This window comes from Anas acuta, chromosome 2 (genome assembly GCF_963932015.1).
Source record: "Anas acuta chromosome 2, bAnaAcu1.1, whole genome shotgun sequence".
Taxonomy (NCBI): Eukaryota; Metazoa; Chordata; class Aves; order Anseriformes; family Anatidae; genus Anas; species Anas acuta.
This window is the reverse complement of record NC_088980.1, coordinates 116,843,434-116,870,549: the sequence shown is the minus strand read 5'-3', so window position 1 is coordinate 116,870,549 and position 27,116 is coordinate 116,843,434. Positions and strand designations below refer to the sequence as shown.

Here is a 27,116-nt window from a genome sequence, read left to right as displayed (position 1 = left end):
TGCTGCTCTGTTGTGCACAGCCAGCGGCTCGCAATTTGCTCACTATGTTTCATGAGACAGTTGTTTGTGGCTGTTTGGAACACATTTACCTCTTTGGGGATTTATACGCTAGTTGCAATGCCAACCTCCATAGTGATAGAGATTTCTTTCTAACTAAAATAGATAATTAGAAGCTGGTAATTATTGGTCAAGAATTATCAGAGTGAAAAAAATTAAGCTCTTCATAAATAGTTCTTGGCAACGTCATCTCTTTACATTATCTCATGCCTAACAGCACTTTACTCAGAGCACTTACAAATTTACACTACTGCTGTTGAGCCTCATAATTTTATGTGGAGTAATTCTTTTTCTGAGTTAAACGTGTTGGAACTCCCTCAGTTCTGATCCACTCTGTACATGCACATGTACAAAATCCTAGGGATTACAGCAACTGTTTAGTCTATTGACACTGAACTGCATCAGATACTGCAGATGTAAAGGAACCAGTGGAAGAAAAAATAATGTTTAGCTTGTCTACTTAAAATAACAGGCAAAATAATAGGATGAGCAGTGGAGTGCAGCAAACAGAACACAAACAATGGCAGACTCTCCTTCTACACTCTCAGGTCAAATGCCAACTGTAAACTATGTGAGCAAAACAAAGGAATGCCAGAAAGCTTCTCTCTTTTCCACAAACACCCAGAAATAGAATTTTCTCAAAGAAAGCTGCTAAAAATCCTATGTATTCCACTCAGAGAGAAAAGCAAAAGACAGAAGGCTGCTGAAGAATTACCATGGTTGCCAGCACTTCCTCAAACCATATGAAATGCTTGGATTTACATTTCCTCTTCTCCCACTCAGAAGCTGAGACGTTGTTTTACCAACAGATTTCAATAAACAGACTGACAAGTATGTTTTCATTTGGCAATCATCCTCACGATTATCCAAACAAAAGTACATGCTCATATCTAAACCCAAAATAATGCTTAAATAGAGAGCCTGTTAAAAAAAAAAAAAAAAAGTTTGCTTTGCTTTCAACTCATAAGCATCCCCTAGCCTCAACTTGAATCAGTGTGTAGTTTAAGCAAACATGGGCGTTGCTTGACAAAGCACGGAGACTTGAGAAGTGCAGACAGATCTAGCAGTTGGAACTCATGAACTTTCAGTTGCTTAATCTAAGTGCAGAACTCCACTTCATTGCCTCTTTGTCCTCATCTATCCAGTGGAAAAGGCTTATAGCCTCAACCCACCACAAAGATATTGGGGAAACTGGAAAAAAGACTGCAAAACAGTTTTAAAATCGGAAGTTTTAAAAGAAATAAACAGGCAGTTGATGAGGAAAGCAATCCCTGTGACATCTTTTTAATATATAACTTGTGTAATAACAAATGTTAATTGTATTGTTGTCAAAGATATTTGAGGTTACACTCCACTGGAACATCTGCAGATTTTGTTTTCCATTAGGTGGCATAATCCCTCTTGTTGAAGTGATTGAAATGTATAATAAAATCTGTAAAAACACTGTATGCCCTCCTAACAAAGAAGAGTAAGAGGCTTTTTAAATAGCCTCTAATCCCTCTTCCCCTGCTAAATGTCTAGTTGAGATTATATTTGATTAGATAAAAATACACACATACACACAACCTAAAAATACCTACCCTCGGTGGAGCTATTTTAGCCAACAAAGTAATTCTGGTTGCCTTATTTAAAAGTCTAAGTTTCACACTGGGGTTTTACAAACATATCTTTGCCTCAGTGACCTTCCATAATGCATCCTCTCTATGTGGATGTCAGCAACATGAACTCAGTTTACATTCTGGCATTGTGTTCAAGGGACGCAATATCTAGATGGGACACCATCAACACTTCCAAGCTCCCAAACCACTAACAAGTTGGTGAGCAGTGTTACCCTCAACTAACTGAACATGTTAGTAGTGGTTCTCACCCGTTCTGAGTGGTGTTTGGCCAATTGCTTTCTACTTTCCTGTTTGTCCCATGTTCCACCTATCCTTGTCATCTTCCCCCCTCCTCTAGTCTCTCTCCCATTTAAATCTTTTGCCTTCTCTCAGGGAATTTTTTTTTCCCCTTTTCTATGTATTTTCTTTCCTTAATTGATACTTATGACTGCTGTTTTTTTTTTCTCCAGTAACAAAAATCCCCTCCACCATTGTTCTTCCTACCTTTTCGTCCCTGCTCTTTGCCATCTGTCCTGGTTTCAGTTAGGACAGAGTTAATTTTCCTCCTAGTAGCTGGTAGGGCGCTATGTTTTGGATTAGGATGAGAAGAGTGCTGATAACACCCCGATGTTTTAATTGTTGCAGAGCAGTTCTTACACCAAGCCAAGGACTTTTCAGCTCCTCGCTCTGTCCTGCCAGCGGCCAGGCTGGGGGTGCAGCAAGAGCTGGGAGGGGACAGAGCCAGGACAGCTGACCCCAACTGGCCAAAGGGGTATTCCATACCTTCAAGCTTCACTTTCCCGTTTCTCTCCCCCATCCCAGAGAGGGAAGGGGGAGGGTGAGCGAACCGCTGTGTGGTGTTTAGGTGCTGGCCAGGTTAAACCACAACACCATCCCTTTTCTCTTTCCCTGCATCATATGCAATCCTTCAGGTACAAAGACACTAATCTACATCCATCAATAAGTGCAACACAGATAACGCTAACATTTTACTATGGGAGGAAATAATAGTTCCTGCGACTGTGTAATGATGTCTGAAAAGGCATTTATTGCCCCTACATTTGATCTAGGGATTATCACACTCTGACTTTTAGCACCTGCCTTCCCAGGTTATCCTCCCTCTCCCTTGCATTTAAAGTCTTTTTTTTCCTCTTTCTTCCTGAAGCTTTCTCACTTTCCCTTCCCGAGAGAAGTGAAGACACTACATCTTGTTCTGCCAGTCTCCTACTGGAAAAGCAGGGCAACAAGACGTATTTTCTTAGACACACATAAAAAAGTGAGAGACCAGTATGTTTAGGACAGCAGGGTTTTTTGTTTGGGAAATGCACTGTGTCAACAAGTCCATATTGACTTAAGTGTTTTAACTAATTTTTCAATCTTCATATTGATATGCATGCTGATATCTTGGATATATATATATGGGTTATGTATTATATATATACATGACATGTATAACATATATATAAGAAATATATATATAACACATATAACATATATAACATGTACACGTTTTCTATATTATATATGGATACTATAAGCCTACCTAACACACATACATAAGCTAAGGCCAACTTTAAATAGCTTCATGTCAACTCTCGAACCTTTCTCTCTAGACATAATATGGTCTTGGAGAAAGGCCTGTGAACAATGATATAAATTAAAGGAGGGGTGTGGGGTAGTGAAATTAGAAAGGCAGCTAAGGAAAAATCCAATTAGTGATGAGAAGGCTAACAGAATTGGAGATCAGAAATTATTTTTCCCTGTGTTTTGATTCTGAGGTCACATTCAAAACTCTCAGGAACGCTGATATTCCTTTCACTCCACCCCAACACAAAATCCCCTTGCGTTTGCTTAATCAAGGCTACATCATTAGGAGCTGCACTGCTAAGTCTGGCAGCGCAGATAAGAATCTTCCACTGAACACAGATTACCGCAAGCATGACCAGCAAATCTCCCTGCATGTTTTGCAAGCTCCTTCTTTATTTCACTGGCAAGGTTTTATATTAAGCACATTTAAATCTGTGTCACTATGGTTATGTCATGAAGCAATATCATGCATGATTAGATATAACACAGACAAAAAAACAATTAAATATATTTTTTTAAAGATTCTCTTCCTCATTCAACCTCCCCCAGCTTTTAGAAATAACACATAGGCAGTTAATCGCTCGGTTTAAGAAAATCTTTGTCATTTCCGATCTGCAGGCTGAAGCTAACTAACTGGATTTGTCCTGCTTTACTTACTCTCTTCCTTTCTCTGCTCCTACTTTGACCCTTTAATAAATTTCATCCAGAAAATATAGAGAAAAAAAAAAAAAAGAAAAAAGAAAAAAGTCAGAGTATTTCATGACAAAAGAAGGGCCCTAGTCTGAAAATGCAAGGCACACAGCAGGTAGGTGGCAAGCAGACACACCACTCTGACATTCCAGCAATCACCCCTTACCCACAGTGTCTGTGTTCCCTGTGATGTTTCAGTATCACTACACGTTACAGTAAAGGACATGTCATACACTGGATTCAAAGAAAACAACAGATATGGTGAGTTCTGTTGTTGGTAACAACCTACATAATTCCACGTTACTGACCCAGATTGAATACTGTGCAATGGTTCAGATTATCTCTTTCCCAAAGACATGAAATATCAAAACTGAGGCTTAATCCAACAGGCAAATCGTTTTGCTCCATTAAAAAATTGCCACACACATGCTTATTCATTTTTCTGAAAAGCAAATAAAATGTTCATGCTTTAAATGCATTAAAACTTATTAATAATGTACCAAGAAAAAATGGGCTGTTAAGCTGTGGCACGTAACTTTCTTTTATAGTGCAGCCAAGTTACAAGCACTCACGGAAGAAATCTTTAGGTTATCTTGTAAAAAGAGATAAATAGCATCAAGCTAAGTATTTTTAAGATATAACATGAAAAAAAAAAAAAAGAAACACAAAAAAAATGACACAATAACACAACAACAAGAACAACAACAAACCAACACAACAATAAATTCCCTTCTGTTTGATATGTAGTTACTGGTTTCTACACCATATAGCTTGGTCTCTTTTTTGCATGCTTTTTGTTATTACAGCAAGAAAAACAGCATAAAGGAAGTAGGAGTACAAAATCAGTTGTATCCATCTGTGTCCTGAAATATGAAATTTGGAAAAGAGGCTAAAAACAAAACGAGATAACCCTGGCAATGTTATCTTATTAGCGGGCAAATGATGTGCTTGATAAATTTAATTGGCTGATAGAACTCTTAGTGCTATTACTGAGTGGTTACTAAATTGAAAACATTATGGGTAATCCTAGGGGAATAAGCAAATAATAGGAAAATATGAATATCAAAGAAAAAGCAGCTTTTGTTTTATTCCAATTTACAACTGTAACAGCCTTGTAAACATCAAGCCAGGCTTGGATCAGGAATCCTAAAGGATTTTTTAAAAAAATGTTTGTACCTTAAAGAGCAGATTCCATTACTGAATACTACAATTCCTTATTTTTTTCAGATAATTGACAGTATTTAATTGTATGCAGATACACTCAGGATTTTTTCCAGACTGCTCAAATACAACAAACAATACTATTTTATGGCCATTTGAATTATTTATGTTTCCTAATGACAAAAACTCACCAGTTTTGATTTTGGTACCAAGGTGCTTGAGAAGTACACAGTAGTGTCATTACCATAATAACTTGTGAAATTAAAACCTGTCTAAAACTCTATGGAAAGCTAACATCCAGTTCATTAACCATTCCTGTTAGTTTGTTTTCAATAATGCAAAAATGATTAGAAGTTTAATTTGCTAATCACCTGTGTTTTGACTGGCAGTGGATATATAATTCTCTGCAGAAGTCTAAACTAGCCCTTGCAGAAAATAAAATATGCTAATGCTTTATCAAGTCTAATAATATGAATAAAAAAATCAATCATGCCTAGGTTAATCATTGATGGATGCACAATTAATTTCTCCTTAACTCTGTTTAATTTTAGAGGCAATGATGATCATGAGTAAGAGAAATGGCTATCTGTCTTTGAGAAGTTTTAGTGCTTCACTTACCAATCATGTGGTTTGCAACATGAACTTGGATATCCCATTCATTGTAGAAAACCATCTGACATTTGATGCACTGGTAGGTCTTCTTCTAAAGAAACAAGGGTAGATAAAATTTACTGAAATATGCAGTTGGAACCATTTCATTACAACTCAAAATGCTGAGTTCAAAGTGGTCATTTAAAGATCTCCAGCAGTGTTTTCATTAAGGTTAAATTATTAATATTAAATAATAACACTCTGCAGTTCTGTAGCACCTTTTATCTGAGCTTCCTGAAACTCTGGATATTTTTTTTTATTTACTATTATTATTATTTTTTCAGTTTTTCAACTCCATGGAAAGATCAGTACTGCTAAAACACCATTGTCATACTCATGGAAGGCAAAATGTGATGAGGTTATGTCTGATGTGATCCAAATAACACTGAAATAAATATGGATCCTTCATTTTATACCAATAGATTAAGTCCACTACAGAACTAGGGTGAAGCCACGAACAGAACAGAGAGATCAGAAATCTCCTGCTCCCTCAGTCTCAGTCGGGCTGCAGAATCAACTCTGCACATACATTTTAAATGGTCTATCCATTGCTATCATTCTAGGAGGGAAAAATCCTCATTAGTGTGGACAAATGCTTACTATATTCAGGCAGCAGTTTCAATACCTATTGGTACTAAAACTAGGAAGGCTAGCTGGAAATCAGCCAGAGAGCAACCCTTCTGGCCACATTAGATGGAGCCTGACTTACTTAAAAATCACACTGTATATAGACAAAATTTCATTATGAACAAGGAAATGTGTTACTCTGCTCTCTTTGGTGCACAGGAAAAGTCTTTTATTTGTGCCTTGGTGTCTTTCAAAATAAATCTGCTATTTCAGTTTTCTACAAGGTGTATCACTTGTCCAAGATGTTACAGATTAAGACAGTAACATCCTAGAAACATGATTTTATTTTCTCTTATTGTTTTCTTGACCTAAATTGGCCAGAGATTTCATATCAGAAAGCAATTCTTCAAAAGTGAAAACTAAGAATATATCCGAAAGTAAGATTTTGCTTTTTCATCCTAAAACTTCAAATCTGCAATTTTCTAGGCATCTAATGAGACAAGCACGATTCATAAATTTATTCAACTGCATAATTGTAGCATCGAGGGCCGAAGTCCTAAGGTAACAGTCCTGGAGAGCTCAACTCTTGTTTTGAAGAATCAGTGAAAGCAAGCTAAGCCCTGAAGTGCCACATCAAGCTAGTAATTCAGGAGACGTGCATCTTACTGTACAGTCACAGATACCCTGCCTACGCCATCAAAAAGAAACAAGAAAGGAAAAACATATTTTTTAAAGAACATAAAGTTACCAAAAGCTGGCACAGATGTAGTAAATCGCAGATTTCATATATTTTAGTTGGGGAAGAAGTAAGGTCCACTGAACAATGTGCATAAAAAATAAAGCTTGCTTTGTATATTTTTAACTTTTGAAGAATGTTATATAGTTGGTATTATTATACTTTTTTTAAAAAAAGGTGTTGTGTATTTTTTTTCTGACTTTAAGAATTATTAAAGACTTGCTGGATTTGTTATCAGTGTCTAAAATTAGATGCCCTGTCCCATACAGATAAAGTGCCCATCCATTATGCATTTTTCTACTACAAGCCCTTAGGAAGAAATATAAAGCCTTTTTCAACATATGTCATTTTTTCTTACCAAGTTAACTGTAAAATTAGTGACTAATCAAAGTCAGCTCTGAAATTAAGTGTTCCTGTGGGCTCTACTTTACAAATCTCCTATTGCTTCTCATACACAGAGGCTATTTTAATTTTCTTCATGACAATAACAAAATGTGTTGTGTTGCTTCTTGGTGGAAACAATCATAAGCCTTTTTTGCTGTTTTTCATTTAAAGAGACTTCAGTTTTCTGAAATGTAACCAAGTTAAATCCTTATGTAGACAAATAAAATCAATGGGCACCCAGAAAACAAATCTGCTTTGACTTAGCTTTGCAGTTACAATTCATAAAGCCTGCTGTTTTAAAAAATACAATACTTTTCCCCTTCTTCTGGTGTGACCATACTGGTAACATTGATAGACTTTCAGATGCAGTCTAAGGTCTTCCTATTACATGCTGGTAAATTTAACCTTACTGCACTACATCTAGATCTATCAAAGACCTCTAAATAATGACAGTCACGATCAAAGATTTATTATGCTAAGCTCTTTACAAGATGCTTTTTGATGCTGACATATAGAACAACAATATTGCATAAATAACAATCACTCTCCCTTTTTTTAAAACATTGTTTCCCTTTAGAACTAGTTAGAAAATATTTCTTACTCCCCGATGACTGGCACTATATATTGTTTATTAGCATACCCCTAGCATTATTTCTGATATGTGACTTTGTTCAAAAACAAAGAAACATAAACTTAATGGCTGGTCTTTTCTCTTGTTAGCACAGTAATGCAGAGTTCATGTCAAGATTTGTCCGCAAAATTATGACTGATGCATGTAATGACAGAATATACAGAGGTTGGGGTTTTCTTTGAAGTCTCATGCCCAAAAAATAAACTCATTTAACAACAACAAAAAATAATAATTTACTAGCACTTGCTAGCCTCTTCAAATGATCTGACGCATTTGCAGAATCACACGCTGAGGTTTTCTTTTTATCATGAAGGAATGAATGTTTCTGTGACTGCTGCTTGATCAAGACCTAGTTCTTTTTTGTGATCCAAACATATGCTAAAATGTTGACATCAACTTTTATTAGCTCGACACAGTCATCTCAAAGTGTCTAAACTTGCGCATGGTTAAGTTTTGATTTTAAAAGCAAACTCAGTAAATTCCATTTACTCTTAGATTTTCGAAGTGATCAAACCCAGTTATTTTCACACCATGTTGAACAAAAAACACATACTTATTTCCATATGTTTCACATTCTAAAGGGGTTCTTTTTCACTGCAAGTTACATCTTAGTCTTACAAGCTTTGTCAGGCCGACAGGACGCGCGAGCGCTCACAGGAGCTCCTGGGTCCTGATGTGCTTTGTGGCTGCTAACAGCTCCCTACCAGAATGAGCCAGGGGTAGACCTGTCCCCTCCTCTCTCCATGGCCCCACGAAGGGGAAACCTGGGGGAAGAAGACAGAAATGAGCCCAGGGGCAGCTCCACTTCCCTTGCCAGGCAAGAAGCCTTGTTGTGTCTGCATAGCACAGCACAAAAGAAAAAATGGGTTGTGACTGAAGGAGCCACCTGAGTCTCTCGAGTGTCTCGAGCCCTTCACAGCACGGGATGGCTCCCCACAGAAAGAAACGCGGGGCTGTGACAGCCGTCCTTGCCTGGCCTTGCTGCGGCTGCTCGCAATGATGGAGCCTCAGCTGAGCTCCCTGCCCCTCTGCCCAAGTCACCAAGGGAGGAGTCAGCGGGACGGAGCAGGCACCCAGGCCTTGCTGCTCCAGCTCACAGCCCAGGGCATATCAGCTCCACATGAAGATGAAGGGTGGACAGCTCGGAGCACTTACAGCCTAACCTGCCGCTGCTGCATTTGCCAGAGGACACCCATCAGCCTCCTGCCAGAGACAGAAATACACCAGCACTCTCATTCTCCCCTCTGAACACAAGAACAAATCAACATACATTTCTTGTTATAGAGCAATGTGATACCAGCAACAGGGGTTTGCAGCAGAACCTGACCACATTTCCATACGGACTCAGGCAGGACCAGTACAGCACCTGGAGAAGCCATGAGGCGCTAAACTGTGCCTTGTTGCAAAACTTCCCAAGTTTTGTTCCAGAGGAGAATGACACATGCATTATCAGATGGGATTTAGAAAGCATTTGACCGTTTTCCTTTTATTTCTTATATCACTATAACTTTGCCTTTTCATAAAATAAGTATACCTCTTCAATAAGCAACCCCACAATCTTTCATAAAATCCCTCCTGTCAGGAGCCCAAGTGCCAATTTGGCTCTTGTATGCTGAGTGCAAATCTGAGGCCCAAGTCACTCCTTGGACCATTCAAAATTGTCCTAGAAGCAAAACTGCTTGAACTAGAGGACTGACATGAGCATTGGGCAACCACATTGACTCTTGCATTCTTGTACTTTTTCATTCCAGTTTTCAGACTCAATTTGAAGCCTTGAGGCATGCAAAGTTTCTCTGTGACTACAGTTAATGAGCTTTGGATCGGGCCTTCAATCCATGCAGCTCATATGCACATGTCTCTCTAACCTTTTGAATAATTAATGTCACCTAGACCTTTAATTATTGTCCTGATCCTCACTTGTCACTTTGCAGTTTTCAGAATTTCCTTACGATAAAGGTGTCCATAGTGTCCATGTCATGTCAAACAAGGCTTTGCTGCTTTTATGAGCTGCCCAAGAATATGGTCTTTCAACTGGTACTTCAGTTCCATCCGGAATTTAATTTGCTCTTAAAAACACAGCAAAACAACTATTAAACACTCTACTAAAGGATTTACGGTTCTATTCAGAAATATTCAGAAGATCCTTTTGTGTAGCCTTCTGTGCCCTGTGACTGTCTGAGCTATCCATACCTTCTTATTTTGTATTTTCTAACCTCATTATATTACTTGAGAATGAACTGTATATGCTACTTATCTGCCCATGCTCCACATCCTTCTCAGCCATTCAGAATTTTATCACCTGCCTATTTTGTTCTGCCATTTCCCCAGTTTTGTACTGTCAGTGAATTTCATCATCTTACTATACTTCTTTCTTCCAGACTACTGATACACTGCATAAATTCAATAAAATTGGTGCAAATAGTGATTAAGGCTTTCCATTATTCACATCCCTCCAACCTTAACTGCTTCAATTCACATGACTCCTATGCTTTCCACATCCAGGTTAATGTTGTTTTTCTTTTTTAATCAAAGTAGCTCTCCCTACACCATGCATATTTACCCAACAGATAGTCTTTTGTGCTATACTTTTTTCAAAAGCTTTGCTGAAATCCTAGTAGATCATGTTTATAGGCTTCCCTGTGAGTACTTGTAGCTACACTCTCAAAATATTCTTTGTCAAAATTTTAGACATGATCCTCCCTTCATCATGCCTCTTGCCGTCCACCCTTCATTAAAAACAAAATTTTTAAGTGTTCCTCTATCATGTCATTGATTAACCTTTCTCTCATGTTCCTCATTGTTTAAATCAAGCTCATAGACATGTAATTTCATGCATAATCCTTATATCCCCTGTTCAATGTCTGTTTAGTATCCTTTTTCCAGGCTGTTGATATCTCTTCTAAAAGACTGCAAATTTATCTGCTTAGTGTCTCCTTTTATCTTCAGCTACTTTCTCTGAGAATTTGGAGATGGATACTTTTCTGTGTTTCTATGTCAATTTTTGTATGCTGTATTCCAATACATTACACCTAATCCCTATTCATTCTTCCCCACAGGGAGGATATGCTACAAGCATTTTTTCAACAATATTGTTTTCCTTCATTAGATATTCCATTTCTAGATCTCCTATATACCTCTTCTAACTGAAGAATTATTCCCTATATGAAGTAACCAAAAATATGTCTTATAGTTTCTAATACACCATGTCTACATTCCCTCTTTGCATACAGACTTGCAGGCATTCCTAGTTTATCCCATAGTCCTTTCAAACCTCTTTTGCATGCAATAGTCTCCTCTACTGAAAATTGCTCTGACGTGTACCTGTTCACCTAACAATAGCCTCCCGTTTACAACTGTGTTTCCCTTTCCCTTTTTACACCAGTAAAGGGGATTTTCAAGGCTTTTTCCACTTAGTTTCAGCACAGACCAAGACTATGGAGTAGCTGAGCCAACCTGCTGCTGCCAAAAGCACACCTCCCACATCCTCTGATTCCCCTCTCCTAGACCAACCATTCACTCGCAGGTTCCCTCACATTAAATCCAGGGTGGAGTTAATTCAACCTGTTAAACCAACAGAAAAGTAACCTGATTAGAGAAAGTGAATAGCTTCCATGCTTGTGCTACCAACAAATCATATGCAAAAGCAAGTTGTAACTTGCACACTAACTACATCAACTTGCCAGTGCTAACTCCTGATGCTGCCAGCTGATTTTTTACATTATTATTTCATTAAGCGTTAGCAGTGCGCTCGGCCCTGCATGAGGCACAAGAGCAACCATGGTCCCAGCCTATTTGTCCATTTAGCCATTTTTCATCATAGCTCAGATTATTTTTGACAGTACCTTAATTGAGGATTTCTTTTCTATCTTCCTGGATGCTTATTTTGTCAACCTTAAGCTCTAAAAGAACTAAGCATATGTTAGACAGTTTCACTGCATAGTTAGCTATTTATCTTGCTTATGGGGCACTGTCAGCTTGCATTTTTTCTGAACTGACTAATTGCTAACTCTTCTCATTGCAAATAGAACACCCTTTTAGTAGTGTTTCCTGATTGTCATTAAAAAGATGTGCTTTTAGGATTTTATGAAGATTTTTCCGTTCTGCTTTTGTTTAGCAGGATCTTAAGTATAGTGGGGTCTGAGTGCATGTCTAGAGACAGAAGACAATCAATCCCATATGAAAAACAAAATGAAAAATGGAGAAAAATGTTATTTTCTTTTCTAATACCCTTCACTATGGTTACTTAGTTCTTTTAATACACAAAGTGCATTCAAGCGGAAATACAAATGCTTGTTCTAGCAGTCCTTCCTTCTTCAGCCTGCTTGAAATCTTACAGTCTGCTCTTCTGTCTTTCACCTTTGCATTCTAGATGCTGCATATAATCATGTCAGTCTTCAATGTCTCTTAGTTACAAACCTTTCCTTCCCCTAGCTGATGAAGTGCATTACCTTGCAATGTTTCACCTCCCACACAGAAAGAACCACATCTGTAACTTTTAAAAATCCCATCTCTCCCCTTCAAGCTCTCTTATCCTGTAACTTGCTCTAGGTCTTTGAAACTCAGTACAGAAGTGATGAAGTCAGAAAAGCGACTCTAAAACCCAGCAGCATGGGCTGTGTATATACATTTTTTTAACTACTTCATATCAGGTTTACATAGTTTATGAGTACAAAGGGTTGTAAGTACTGTGAATTTAATGTGAGATCTGAAAAACTAATATGCTTTATGACTTTCTACCTTAGGGCCTGAGCCTGGGTGAAGCTGGGCCACTAAACACTGCAAGTGTATCTGCTAAGCAATCCGGAGCTTACCATGTCAACAACTGAGTTTTCTGTCAGCATCCCTAACTTTCTGTGTCCTTACACTGCACTTAAAATTGAAGAAGGCTGCTAAAATGAGGCATTCTTAAGCCAGAGAGCTGCAAACCCACCAACAGGCATCCTAACATTCAGCATCTGTCTCAGAGCAGCTATATGGCTATGGACGTTAAGGAGACCCTACAACTCAGACTGTGCTGATAATTTTTCAGATAATGTGGCATCAAAGTACGGGCAGTGGAGTGAGATGCAAAAAGCTGATATTCTGAGTGAGCTGATAGATTATGTGTTGTTTTTTTTCCACCCGTCTATTTTTCCTTTTCCTTTGTTTTAAAAAAGACATACTGAGACAGACTGCCATTCAATAAAGCCACTACTTTCTTCACCAACAATCAGCAACAGATGTAGCCCAATAAAATTAATAGTTTGCAAGTACGCACAAGAGAATACTCTTTTGTCTCTTTTCACCATCACAAATTTTGCAAAAGCTCTCTGGGTTTTAACAGAAAGGCAAAACTGGGGGCTTTTTATACACCTCATTTTGTTTAGTTAATCTGAACACTAAAAACACTTTTCTCCCACACTATGGAAAATTAATGCTGATTAATTTCACTTTCTAAAGTATGACTCAAGACACTTTTTCTGCCATTACTTGTCCACTTTCAACTCAACCTTTATTCCTGAAGAAATCTGGGCTACTACTTACCAGGATAATTCAGTCCTACAGAACAGTTGTGCTAAAAAATATGCAAGATTAATATTAATGTACAAACAGAAATATATTACTCATACATAATATATAAGAAATTAATTTTCATTGAAATATCAGGAGAAGGATTAAAACCCTTAGATCCCTCTCATGCAATTAGCACTGCACTTGTGCAAGTCGATGGGACTGCACAAATGAAGGCTTCACATAACACTGGCAAGACTGGGGTTTTACAAAGGCTCGCCTACACTACAAAATATGCCATGAAGAGAATTCCACAATCGTACTGCTGTAATTATAGTACCACCCTGTGTGGATACTGTTAGGCCACATCAATGTTAGCAAATATACTGGTAGCATCTGAGCGGGCACACAGCTGCTGACATTGCAATGATGCTTGACTGCATGCCCAGTTGGAAAACCTCTGCTGGAACAGCACAGCTGCCCAAGGAAGTGGTGTACCAGCAAAACAAGCATGCCACTGAGCCAGTCTTCATCACTACCCACAGTGATTTGTGTCTAGCAGTTTTTCTTGCTCTCCTCTACAGGAATTACGGAAACCTCCAAAAATTCCCTCTGCACCATTTCATTATCTTATACTTTCACACTGCTGCTTAAAATTCCAGCAGTTTCTCTTAGGTATGTCCTGTAATAAGTTCACTTGTTTTTTCCATGGCCTTCAATCTATCAGTCACCATCAGAGAAAGATCACAGAATTTGTTTCAGAAGCAGAAAGTTATACTTCTAGGTTTGTAGGACTTTAACCACCATTACATGGACTGCCAGACGTGAAGCAGGGAATATAAAAAGCAGAAGAGCTGTGGTTAAGAGAGAGTTCAGGAAAATCATCAGGTGTTGCAGACATTCCCTGACTAGTCCTATGAAAGAAGCACCAAGCAGCAAGACAGGATCAACTGCAAGTTAGCCAAGGATAGTTGCAAGATTCACATGTGCAGACAGCCATGTTCCTAGAATTTGGCCCTGAACTTACTTAACCATCAGAACAGAAACCAAAAGAGGACTGTTGTAGTGGAAACACAGATTAAAAAAGGATATCTGGAAGGCTGGAATCTCAGATCAAGCTCTTTTAGTGAACCACCCCATTTCCTCTTGGAAAATGTAGATGGGAAGAGGTAAGCTTCCAGCTCTGAAAAGCCACTAGGTGTGCCTTTTAGCACAGAATGTTGAATCTGGATAACAGGCAAGAAACAGAGGAAGTCCTTCCCACACAGGATACCAACATTTTGGAAGCATAACCAGAGGGGAAAAATAGTCTCCTTCTTTCCTACCTTCCACCTTGTTTTTGAGTACACAAGCAACAAGCGACTTTTAAATGGCTGCATCTATAAATGGCTACATTTTTAAGTGACTCTTTGGAGGCATTTCACAGGCATTAAGAATGATCAATGAGTGCATGTGAGGCTTTCATCTTGAGGAATTTAGGTCTCCAATAAAAACTGCAGGCTGCTGCTTTTTTTCCCCAGATTCGCACATTGTTACTGGCAGGCCTGTACTGAGATGCCCCAGTCTTTCATTTCCTGTCTTATGAAGCCTATTCTAGCAACAAAGGTTTAATCACCAAGGGATAACAAGTTAACATCAATGTGCATCTGGCAGGTAGGCCAAAAGGATAGTGGAAATCACAGAATCAGAGAATGGTTAAGGTTGCAGGGGACCTCTGGAAGTCATCTTGTCCAACCCCCGTGATCAAGCAAGGGCACCTAGAGCTGCTTGCCCAGGACCATGTCCAGACAAGTCTGGAATATATCCAAGGAAGGAGACTCCAAAACCTCTTCTGGGTAACTTGCTCATTCATCCTCATAGTGAAAAAAGATGGATGTTCAGGATGAACATCCATGTTTTCAGATGTTCAGGTGGAACCTCCTGTTTCAGTTTGTGCCCACCAACTCTTGTCCTCATATGCCCCATAGCAAGGGCTGATGTTAGCAGGACACACATTTCTGCTGTCATATCTACAGCTGTATTTTATACAGAAATTTGTAAAACAATGCAGTAAATTGAATAAATGGAAGATGGGATTGGTAGGAGAAAAAAAAAAAAGTATCCAAAGGTTTTGAACAATCAGGCATAAAATAATAAGATAAATTACCAGTCATCATGGAGCTATAGGAGGTCAAACAAGAGGACTCTACAAGATGTCACCTATCAGGTGGTTCATTTATGTTCATTTTGTACAACTTTACAGAACAAGCAGTACTGGGGATACACATTCATTTTAAATTAACGGTTAGCCCATTTTATGTTCCTGATGACAGAGTGACAAATTTGGGTGTTATGTTTGTTGTATGAGACAAATAATATACACATTACATAAAACAGCTTTATTAAGCAGTGGTTAAAAAACAAACAACAACAACAACAAAAACACTTCTCAAAACATTTACACTCAATTAAGAAGTTATTCTTTGAGCACCACAAAGGGCAAATCATGGTTTCTTACAGTTTCACTTCTTGTGACTGATTGACTTTTGCATAAAAAACAGGTATGAACTTCAGTTATAGCCGCCTTTCTGGTTGGGATCTCTAGAGGGCTTCTTTCCTGTCTAGACTCTGATTTGGTGGGTCACCTCTCTTCCCAAAATTTTAAAACCTTATAGGTTTTAATATTTCTGCTCAGCTATAAAGTTTCAGTTGAAATGGGGCAAGAATAATTCAGAAGTTAGAGGGGGAAGAGAGAATTCCCTAGAAGTATGCAAAGAAACAAAAAGACATACCATGATTTATCATGTCTTGTTCCCAGAGATAATAAGGCTAGAAAAACAGAAGAAAAATCTTGCGGTTTCTACATGATTCTGAGGTCAGAATACAAATATTCATCACTATTCTGATTTTCCATAGTGGTTGTGTGGAAGGGAAACTGTTGCATGTTACCCTGGTCACTTGGCCAGCTGACCTGTTGAAGCACGCATCTCAGGACATTTTGTCTCATAAACCTTTGCTGAATCTACATTTGCCCACTCTAGAGCTGCTTAGTATCTTCATCCAGTTTTGTGTCCTCTCCTGTTCTTCTGCCTTTCTTCAAGGAGATTTTTCTCTCCTCCTCCCACCTCGTTGAACGGAAATCTTGGCTTGGGGCTCTTGTAAAGTTCAAAGAACACGTCAGCCTTTCTTTCTCTGATGCAAAGTTTTCCACAGGTGTGAAGAAGGTCCAAATTCCCCAACTGAAGCATCTGACAAATAACAAGACAGACAAACAGTATTAGATCTTAAGGGTCAGTAGACAAGAAACTAAAAAACTCACAACCATTTTCTCTCTTGCTTGTGTTCCGCAGCCCCCAGCCAACGTAAGGGGCTCCTTTCACAGGCTGGTGAGTGTGAGAAGGTAGGAAATTTGCTGCTTAACTTTGTTAGGCTTTACAGCAACAGGATAATAAATAACACCATCCTTGTAAAATGCAGAGAGGACTGTCTGATAGCTCACTACTGAAAGTAAAGACGAAGAGAAGGGAAATGCTTAATGCCCTATCTTGTCAGCTACTCCATGACAGAGGTACTACCAGAAATTGAAGCATATGGTAATATGAAGTGGCCTACTGTGGCTAAAAAAACAGGATGGCCCTTTCTAAAAGTATATATGGCCACAACTTAAATAATACCTTCCTGAAAATGATGCCAAAATGATGCCAGAAGGCAAACCTGATATTTTTAGAGAATTCATTCTGAAACTCCAGAAGCAGAAAATATGTTTGCCACAGATTAGTTCCACAAACTATTTCAAAGCCAATTCTTTGTGCCAGCAACAAACCTTCTTTACCTTTTTCCAGCCCTGAATCCAAAATCCAGCATGAAAATCACTTGTTCTGGGCCTGAATTCACTAACAGGAAACCCAAGGCACTAGTTCCTGTATTTACATTACAAGTTTATGTGCTTATTCATAAAAATCCTGTAGTCCGAATGATCAGCTTGGGTTGCTGATGAGGAGGCTTATTTTAATTTCTTTCTGTATTTCAATTAAATGCATGACTATTGATTTCAGTGTATTTTTTCAGTTAAAAGCACAGTGATTTATGTTGTTAAAATGATACTGCCTGCCCTGCCAAAAGCATGCATCTGGGAACATTTCTGGGTTGCTCACAGTCTTTTCTCTCTTTCTGCCTCTGACTGCCAGTGCCTGCTGTTGAAACAAACCAGCTACTTCAAAAGGCAGTTCCTGTTTTCTGTCTTTGAGAGTCTGGCAGTCTTTTGAGGGGTGGGGCTGGGCTGGGGGCAGGAGTAGTAAGAGAAGAAAGGTAGATTCAGGGCCCATGAATAAAGAGAAAGAAAAGTAATGGTAAAACAGTACACCTACCTGAGTTCCAGTCTTTGTCCCAGGTCGATACCATTTCTGGATTCATCTGAGGTCCGTAAGTTGAGATTTGGGGAGATGCCAGCTCTTCGCAGCCATCTGAATTTTGTGATCCCCATCTTCATAAGCTCATTGTCAGCCTGCACTTTGATGGCTCCTTCCAGAACGGTGCTGTGATGTGCCCAGTGTCCCCTGCTGTGACATGCCCATCCTGGCACACAGCTCTGCACAACCACAACAGGACAGAAGAGCAGCCCCAGATTCACACTCATCCTGTTCTTCAGCTGGTTTGACGGTTGCTAGTTCTTCTCTCCTTTGTTCAGCACTTTTGATACTCTCTACTACAGTGAGTTTCTGCAAGCCTTTTTCAACACCTACATAAGCATTTTTATTCCTGCAGTAATTGGCAGTGAATCTGCACTGCCCCTTCTCTACTCAGGACCAGAAAACCCAGCATGTTCTTGTATTATTAATGAAGGACTTTCTGCATTGCCACAGGTAATACAGTATTCACATGAGCTTCACATTCAGCTACTTACAGAAGCAATTATGCTTGCTGAGCATCTACTCTGGATGGTACCAACAGGACCTCAAACTGAACTCGGTTGCTCACATGGACATGCTAGCACCAGATAGGCTTTACCAATAAACTGTTGGTATAAGCCAGAGTCTGTTCCCCCCTCCCCTGCCAGCTAAGCAATTAACAGTATAATTATTATTCTATAGTTATGCTGGTGTGGTTCTGCATGTAGAAAAGTCGTTAAGCTTCAAAAGTAAAGGCACACTTTCTGCTGAGTCAGGAATCTTCTTATTAGGTGCATGGCAACGCATTAAGGAGGAACAAGAGAGGCATAGATGCACATTTTTTCTTGAACATGGATTTTCATCTTCCAAGTGCTTTACAAAAAAATGTGTTGTGATTAAGCATGGCAACACATTTTTCAGGAACTACCAACCTTATTTTCTCAATAAGAAAAATGAAGCAGAAATTTCAAGAGGATTTGCCCAAGTCAACAAAAAAAACAAGTGAAAGAAAAATGACTGATTTCCAGTTTCCAATTCACTACTACATCAAACCTTGTTCTCCACTTTTAAACACTAAGTATCACCAAGATTATTATCCTAGCCTAACAGCATACTTCCAGTAACTTAGGATCTTTACAAGAAACCTACAGCATGGATTCAGCATTTTATTAAGCCCAAAGAATATTAGGGATTTGCCAATTTTAGAATTCTTTCAATAGCTATCTATCCACAATCTGCCTGTTTAAGTCTGTTTGATAGTTTATGGGTTCTGTAGATTCATCAGTATCATGGACTTAATCAGTTCTGACCTGTTCCTTGAGTTGTTGTAACTGATGATGAGCACTGGGCATCACTTCTTGTCCCAACTGAAAGGTAACTTGCAGTGAAGATGATTCAGGTCAACATGTTTCACTTAGCAAGCAGGAGGAGCTCAGAAGGTGATATCTCAGCTGATGACATTGTGCTATGTTAAGGCAATCACATCCTATCACATTATTTTATACAGGCTTAGAAGGAAAGTGCGCCATTTTAAGCATAAGAATACTTCACCAAGAAACCAGAAGTCACATTTTTAGTGTCATCTTTTCTCCTAAAAAGATACCTTCTAGCACTCTTAGCATAGTATTCTTTTAATTGAGTAACACAGGGTATTCAGTACTCTTAATTGTCTGATAACCACCCTCCATATTTTTGTTGCTTCTTGAGTAAAATTACTTGAAGTCTGACAATGCAAACTATACAACTATAAATAATGCAAATGAAACCTTCACTTCCTAATATGATTTTTGGGAGGCTGAAAATTCCCCCAAAACAGCATGTTTAAGTAGCCATTTTCAACATCCCATTCAATTCAACACATGTTCTTCCAGTGGAGTAACAAAGCCACTGCCTAATAATAACTTTTACAAACCCAATTTGTTTTTACTGTTTGTGTTATATGCTTATGTTTTCATTCCCATCAGCCTGGACATCAAATCTATAGTGTTAAACATTTGTGTATTACCACTTTCAATTTTGATTCTCATTGCTATAATGCTTGCATCACTAAAATTTGAAACCAGTAATATCTGTTAGAAAAATAAATTATCTTTCAAGATTTTACAAACATGCATTTATGGTTTCCAAAAGTACTAATGCTTTATCAGGAACTTGATAGCTTTGTGCTTCCCCTGAGAAAAAGAATATGAAAGTCTAGGTTACTTATGTGGAGACTAGAACCACAGGCACTGAAAAATCAGTTTAAGAGCTCTGAATGGAGGCAGGGGGCAAATGGTGATTTGAAAGCACACAAATGCTACTCAATAATCTTGCTCTGGATTAAAAGTTTTTTTCATCTTAAGTACATTTCTAAGATAAAAGCCAAAAAAGAGCAAGAAGAGAAACATGAGGCCAATCAGAAGAAGATACCAGAACCCTGGTTATACCTCATCCAAGTACAAGAAGATTCACTGATGACACTGAAGGTAACTGACCTTATATCACCCCAGAGAAAACCTAAATCTCTTTTTCTCGAGTTTACAAGTAAGAGAAAGCCAAATTGGTAACATCTTCTTATCTTGGTAACTGTCTTAACTTGAATGATTCTCACTGTGCTTGAAGGCTGCAGGAATTGGCTTCCAACATGACTGGGAAGAGCAATTTCAAGCAGTCTTTTGGGGAAAGATGACAGAAATAGAAAACAGGAGGACTCTGAATCCATCAAAAACTTACAGCTGGTCATCCTGTGATTTCTACTCAACAGCAATACTACAAGACATTCAATGGCCTGAACTGTAACTAATGGGAGCCATTCCTTTTTCCTCTTCTTTGAAAAGGTTTTCCTTAGACCTGTTCTTCTCAGTCTAACAACCTGTTCCTCCCATAAAATCCACACCACATCCCATTCCCCAAGTGTGTCCCACCAACGTCCAACTTGTACACTGGAGATGCAGAAGCCATGAAAGCATGGGGTCCTTCCCTGGTGGACATATCCTGCCTGGTATTTCACCCTCCTCTCTCAACTCCAGTTCGCTCTTGGCGGCACTCCAGGTTCTGTGCTGCCTCACTGGCCTCCTCCCAGCCTCCTCCAGTTATGTTCTCAGTAGCTCCACAAAGAGCTACCTGTTGGCCCACGTACCCTTATGTATCACCCCTCCTTCCTCTTCTGCCTCCCTCCTGCCCTCTGGTTTGCACGTCTATTGGATAGCAGGCTAAGAGATTTCTTACCCAACAGATGGGCTCACAAACAGGGAAGCGAGGAGAGTGATGGAAGAGCAGCTCCTTAACCACAGGGTATCCATATGCATTCACACTGATGGGTTGCACCATGCTCGCACCATTGCAGGTTAAAAGCTTCCTTAAAGCAAAAGCTATTACTTCTTATAATTTGCTTGTGCTGTGTTTTTAGGCTTCCTGAACTATAAGGGGTCATTATGCAAGATACCATGCCTAAAATATTAACTCTAGGTCACTCTATTGATAATATTTCTGAAGATAAAACAGATTACCTGCCCTCAGTAAATGACTCCCCTGCCTTCCCCCACTACTCCCCATACAGCCATTATTACTTGGTCACTGACATTTGAAGAGGTAGATGAGATCTTCCGAGAGTTTGACCTTTCTTTTTTTTTTTTCCTGAAATATTTTTTTGACCCTTTATTTTTTTATTTTTCTGAAATCTTTACTTTCTAGAGTACACCGCATGAATGGGATTTCAATCATCAGATACTAGGTGCTTCAGTGACATCAAAATGTTGTTCATTGGGAATGGAAAGAGAAGTAAAACAAGGAATTATATCACAAAGATTCATTTCCCAATATCCTTTAGGCTACTGTTGCGATTCTACTTAATCCAAATATGCTATAAGACGCAAAAATGAATGTCTCCAACACAGTTTACAAAAAAAAAAAAAAAGATCAAGAAAACCCACAACCAAAACTAAAAAAGCAAATCCACCTCAATTTGTTGTTCACAAATATTTTTTAAAAATTCACCCCTTATGCCAGCATTTTGGCTGACTGTATTCTACTCCTCTGCCATTAATGCTCCCTGCCATAAGCACAACTCCTAGCTGGGGATTCCAATGCGTTAGCAGAGCTAGGATAAGATTCCAGATCTCAGTTGTGCTGGCATGAAGACAGGTCTCCTCAGTGATACAGAAGACAATATCCTAGGGAGACTGGAATTAGTCCTATTCTGCACAACTCAATCCAAGACGTAAGGCATACCAAGATGCAAGTAATTACTAGCTAGTGGCTACAGATAGGAATGGAACATGGTTCAACCTAAGCATTTCATGACAAGTGACAGGACGGCTTGAAAAGGGGGGCTTTTTTTCCAACAGGATGGAAAGTGTCAAGAGCAAAGAAAAAAGGGTTACCTCTTCAGTTTGGGAGGGGCTGATTCTGGGCATTGGAGATACTTGTGGTGTTTTCAGCTGTGTGCTGTTGCTGTCTGGAACAAGCTCTCTGTGGATTGACTGAATATGGTTTTGGAGTTCACTTTCTGATTCAAATTTAACATTGCAACTAGAACATCGAGTCTTCAGTCCCCCTGCCTTGCTTTTGTTCTCAATGGAACTCAAGTTCTCATTTTGGCCCATGCCTTGTCTGTTACTGCTTGAAGGGATGTTGACACTTGGGCTACCACTTTTACTGAGATTAACACAGCTAGCACACAGACCATATGGCAGACCGTTGATGTCAAGTTTCACTAAATCCTGTTTCGAACGGAATTCCTTCAGGCAGGAAGCACACTTGTACAGTTTCTGGAGATGCTGCGCACGCCCCGTGGACTGCACGGCAGAACCATTTCCAGTTTTCTGCATGTGGAACGTGCCGTGGATTTTCAGTTCCAGCGTGGAGGTCACGGTCTGCATGCACACCACGCAGCGGAACCCCGTCAAGGAGTTCCTCAAGTCAGGGTGCATTTGGCAATGCTCTAAAAATTCCTCCTCACTCTGGAGGGGCATCTTGCAAATCCTGCAGTTTCCAGTGTCCAGGCTCTTACTGTGTGTGACTTTATGCTCAGTAAGAGTCAGAAGAGATGGAAACCGCTCACCGCAGATTGGGCACATGTAATGTTTCACTGGTCCCAAGTGTGTCTGCATGTGTTCTCGGAGCCCATTTTCAGAGAAGAATGTTCGAGAACACACATTACACTTGTAATTCCCTTTGATAAGTTCAGCCTTTTTCTTCACTATGGCACTTTCTCCAGGCCGAATGTTGTGGTCTCGAAGCTGGTGGTTTTGCAGGAGAGTCTCCATGGTATAAGCTGCTCCACAAATGTCACAGCCGTACATAGGCTCAGATGTGTCCACATCTTCTTCGCTGCCATCGTGGCTGTTATGGGACTCCTGGCTATTTGTCAGCAAGGTCTGGAGCTCCACTTCCTCTTTCTGAACCTGCTCAGCTGCCCCGTTCGTCCCACAGTTTGGAGTTTTTGTTTCAAAAACACAATGCTTTTCCCTCAAGTGCTTTTCCAGCAAGATGATAGCGTGGAAAGCTTTGCTGCAGAATTTGCAGTTGTACTTCTTGCTGTGCGTAGTAATGTGACACTGCAGCTCCACCTCTGTACCAAAGGACTCACCGCAGAAGATGCACTTGTGCACTTTGCCTTGGTTCTCCAGGTGGTTGTGTTTAACATGAAGCTGCAGGTCAGTCTCGTTGCGGAAATCCCAGTTGCAAGACGTACATCTGTACACTTTCTTTTCATTGCTGTGCTTCACAGCCAAGTGTAGCTGGATAGAGACCTTGGAGTCAAAAACCTCTTGGCACAAGGTGCAGCGGAAGAATACAAATGTATGCATGTCCAGCAGGTGTTTCTGCAAGTCATCCACAGAAGTAAACTGCTTGTCACAGCTTTCACAGATGTAGTAGGTTGAGGTGATCATGAAATGAATGGTAACATGCTTCAGCAGGGACTCTTGATTGGGAAATTCCTTGTTGCACTGAGGGCAGGTCAGTTTTGGCAGGACGGTGTCGAGATGTGTTTTTAAATGAGTCTGAAAACCGTCCAAGGAAGTATACTTAGCACCACACTGATTACAAATGTATTCACCTGCAGGACGAGGAGGAGCACCTCCAACTGCCTGCATCATCTTTAAAGAGGTCTGCTCAATGGTTACAGGAGATAAGGGACTCATGGCTCTGGATTTTTTTCCATTATGGATGTAATTCAGTGCCAAAGGAATGTTCTTATGGTTCTCCTTGATATGCTTGTTGAGCTTAAGAACGCTATTAAATATTGGAGAATTTGTACAGTAAGAACAAGAATACACTTCCACCACTGGATCTTTTGGGGTTCCGAGCACAGGGGAACCAAAACGGGAACTGCTAAGATCACAATGGACTTGTCTAATATGCTCTTCCAGAGAAGAATCTGTAAGAAATCCCATGTAGCAATGGGGACAAAAGAATGCATTACTGTCCTTAGCAGCAGGGTTGGCAAATCCATGAGAACATCGGATATGTTCCTGAAGAGTGTTGAGGTCATTGAACACTTCAGAGCAGAAGTTGCACTGGTACACCATGGCAGGCATGGTAGAAACAATCAGTCCTGGGTCCGGAGCTTCATGGACTTGCTTAAGATGTTCGTTCAGATTGTAGAGAGATGGCAACACCTCCAAACAATACTGACAGATGTGGGCTTGTTCGGGTTTATCTAAATGCATAGTTTTCAGGTGTATCTGCAGGACTGCAAGGCTGGAAAACAGCTGTTTGTTGCAATAAATGCAGCTGTAGGTAACTTTTGGCTGTTTACTCGAAGGACCAGTGATATCTGGCACTTGCTGAGCTGCCCGCTTCCTTCCGCGGCCTTTCGGTATAGGGGGAGCTGCTTCCACCATCGTTGAACTATCCACCGAGAGATTGGAATCAGGAGTGGTGCTGGAGACCGAGGTGTAGCCAACAGTCACCAACGACGGGCTGTTGCTGTGGTTGCATGACTCTGGCTGCTGGTGACTATCCATGTGGCTGTACAGCTCTTCCACGGTGTGAAAGTTCTCAGAGCAAATGCTGCACGAATTCTTCTTCTCACCATTATGGGCCTGCTCCATGTGATTGACCAAAGAGGTTTCCTCTACAAAGAGTTCATGGCAGTAAACACACTGAAGAGCAGACCGGTCTTCGTTAGGGGAACACTCAGGGTGGCATTCTGCAATGTGCTTCTGAAGATCTTCAGGAAAATCAAAGCCTTCCTCGCACTGACTGCATTTCTGAGTGTCTTTCATTTTCCAGTCCTCCATCCGGGAAGCAGACTGAGAGCCATCCTTGTTTCTCTCGTGAACCTGCATGTGACCGTGCAGCGAACTGGATGACAGGAATCCGCGTCTACAAATGGCACATTTATATGGCTTGTTGGACGTATGAGTCTTTAAGTGAATTTTAAGATGATCGCTCCTGGAGAACGCTGCGTCACACTCGCTGCAGTGATACTTCTTGTCTCCCGTGTGAAGCTTTATGTGGCGGTCCCTGCTCCGTTTGTGTTTGAAGAGACGACTGCAATACGTGCATTTAAAAGGGAGCTTGTCGCTGTGACTTTGCTCGTGGTGCTTTAAGTAGCTGAGGCGGCTGAACGACTTGTCACAGAACTGGCATGGATAGGGCAACCCTGGGCCTCCTTCCTCTTCGCCAAAATCACAACCTTCTCCATGGCTCGGGGAAGTCTGGTCCTTGCTCGAAGGTGATGATGCTGGCCATGAGCAAGTGGGGTCATCCTCAACATCCACTCCATCTGAAATGAAAAAGAAACGTGCCCACAAGATTAATCCCTACAGCTCAAAGGAGACACCGAATGCACATGAGCAACGCAGACCTGCTACTCCTAAATAGCTAAAACATTAAACTCAGAGTAAGATATTTCTTACACCTGTACCCAACAGCTTCAAGACCACATTTATTTTTATCAGACTGTAAAACATTAAAAGTTATTAAATAGTTCTGTGCCCATATTACCTTTTTATTGCTTTTTTATCATTCTTTCTCAGTTGCAGGATATGTATTATACACTGACACCTTTATTAAAATGCAGATTTTAATATATTTAATGTTTCTTTTGTATCCATTGTAAAATGATTTGCATATTATGTGAGCATCTGAAGAGTCAAAGGAAGGGAGAAAATATTACAGGAATGATTTAAAATTAATACAGTCAACCCACATGCCTAATATTTAATAAAAAAAATCCCTCTGCTTTGTCACAGTTTTTTTTTTCCCCTTGAAGTTGATTTTGAACGCAGAAATCTTTTAAAGGCTATTACTGACAGAGACTTGGGTGTTATTCTAAATAATATGAAAAATTACAGGGGAGGAACAGGGCAACAATATAAACAGCAATGTTTTCTCTAATAAAGTGCTACCAGATTTCTCCAATAACTATACAATTCAGTTACTGAAAGCTGGTAGCTGGATCATTAAATGTTCAAAACTAACGAACTAACAGCCAGGATCAAGGAAAATGAGAAAGTTTCACAAGGGTCAGAAGTGAACAGCATTTTTTTTCTTTTCTAAGTTCAAGAGGTTGCCCACCACTTCTTCCTTTTTGCAAAAGCCTCAGCCAGCTGAACTTCCTTAGTCCAGCAGAACCTGTACTGTGAGGTGATCACAGACAAAGCGACTTGTGAAAAACTGGAAACAGGAAAAATGATAAATGATTATGGTAAAAGCCGAATGATTTATGAGTAACAAGGAAAAGACAAAACAGGAATGCTAGCCAGATAATAAACTAAACTAGTTATCCATGATATTACCTCATCTCTAGACAGGGCAAGTCAACTTTTTTTCACCAGGTGTGCTCTACAATTTTTACACCTTTTGTTTTAAGTGTAAACTATGTTGCTCCAATGATTACACTCGTAAGAATGCTTGAAAGACCACTTTAAATCAAATAATCCTTTTATTCCTTTCCAGGGGCAAGGCTTCATGCTTTTTTTTCTTTTTAAATTTAAAATCGATTACGGTAATAGCACAGAAAAAGACAGGATAAACCTTTTTGAAAAACATCTTTCTTCAGATATTCTTGCAAAACAGTTTCTTTGCAACCTCAGCCTTCCCTCAAGAAATTTACTACACTGGCATGAAAGTTGGAGCTGGCCTATATTATGTAAACAAATTCCAAGCCTGCTTTCTTTAAGGTAACAAGATTTTACTAGATGATCAACCTCTTGCTTATCCACAGGAAACAGATGAGGATTCATTCCTTTCCTGCATCGAGAAAC

The 27,116-nt window shown here is 39.7% G+C and overlaps 1 protein-coding gene and 1 long non-coding RNA gene across 10 annotated transcripts in view; both read right to left on the bottom strand.

The window, feature by feature from the left end:
- Nucleotides 1-27,116, bottom strand: part of ZNF521 (zinc finger protein 521) — a 232,110-nt gene that overhangs the window by 113,024 nt on the left and 91,970 nt on the right. For all 9 annotated transcript variants that reach the window (XM_068671843.1, XM_068671845.1, XM_068671846.1 and 6 more), the window contains 2 exons: nucleotides 22,281-25,633; nucleotides 5,712-5,796 (listed from right to left, as the gene is read on the bottom strand). In XM_068671843.1, coding sequence (XP_068527944.1) covers nucleotides 5,712-5,796; nucleotides 22,281-25,633 — 3,438 coding nt within the window. The remainder of the gene's footprint in view (nucleotides 1-5,711; nucleotides 5,797-22,280; nucleotides 25,634-27,116) is intronic.
- Nucleotides 15,916-22,274, bottom strand: LOC137851070 (uncharacterized). Its single transcript, XR_011092983.1, has 2 exons — nucleotides 17,899-22,274; nucleotides 15,916-16,779 (listed from the first exon to the last, which is right to left on the bottom strand). It is a non-coding gene; the product is annotated as an uncharacterized lncRNA (long non-coding RNA).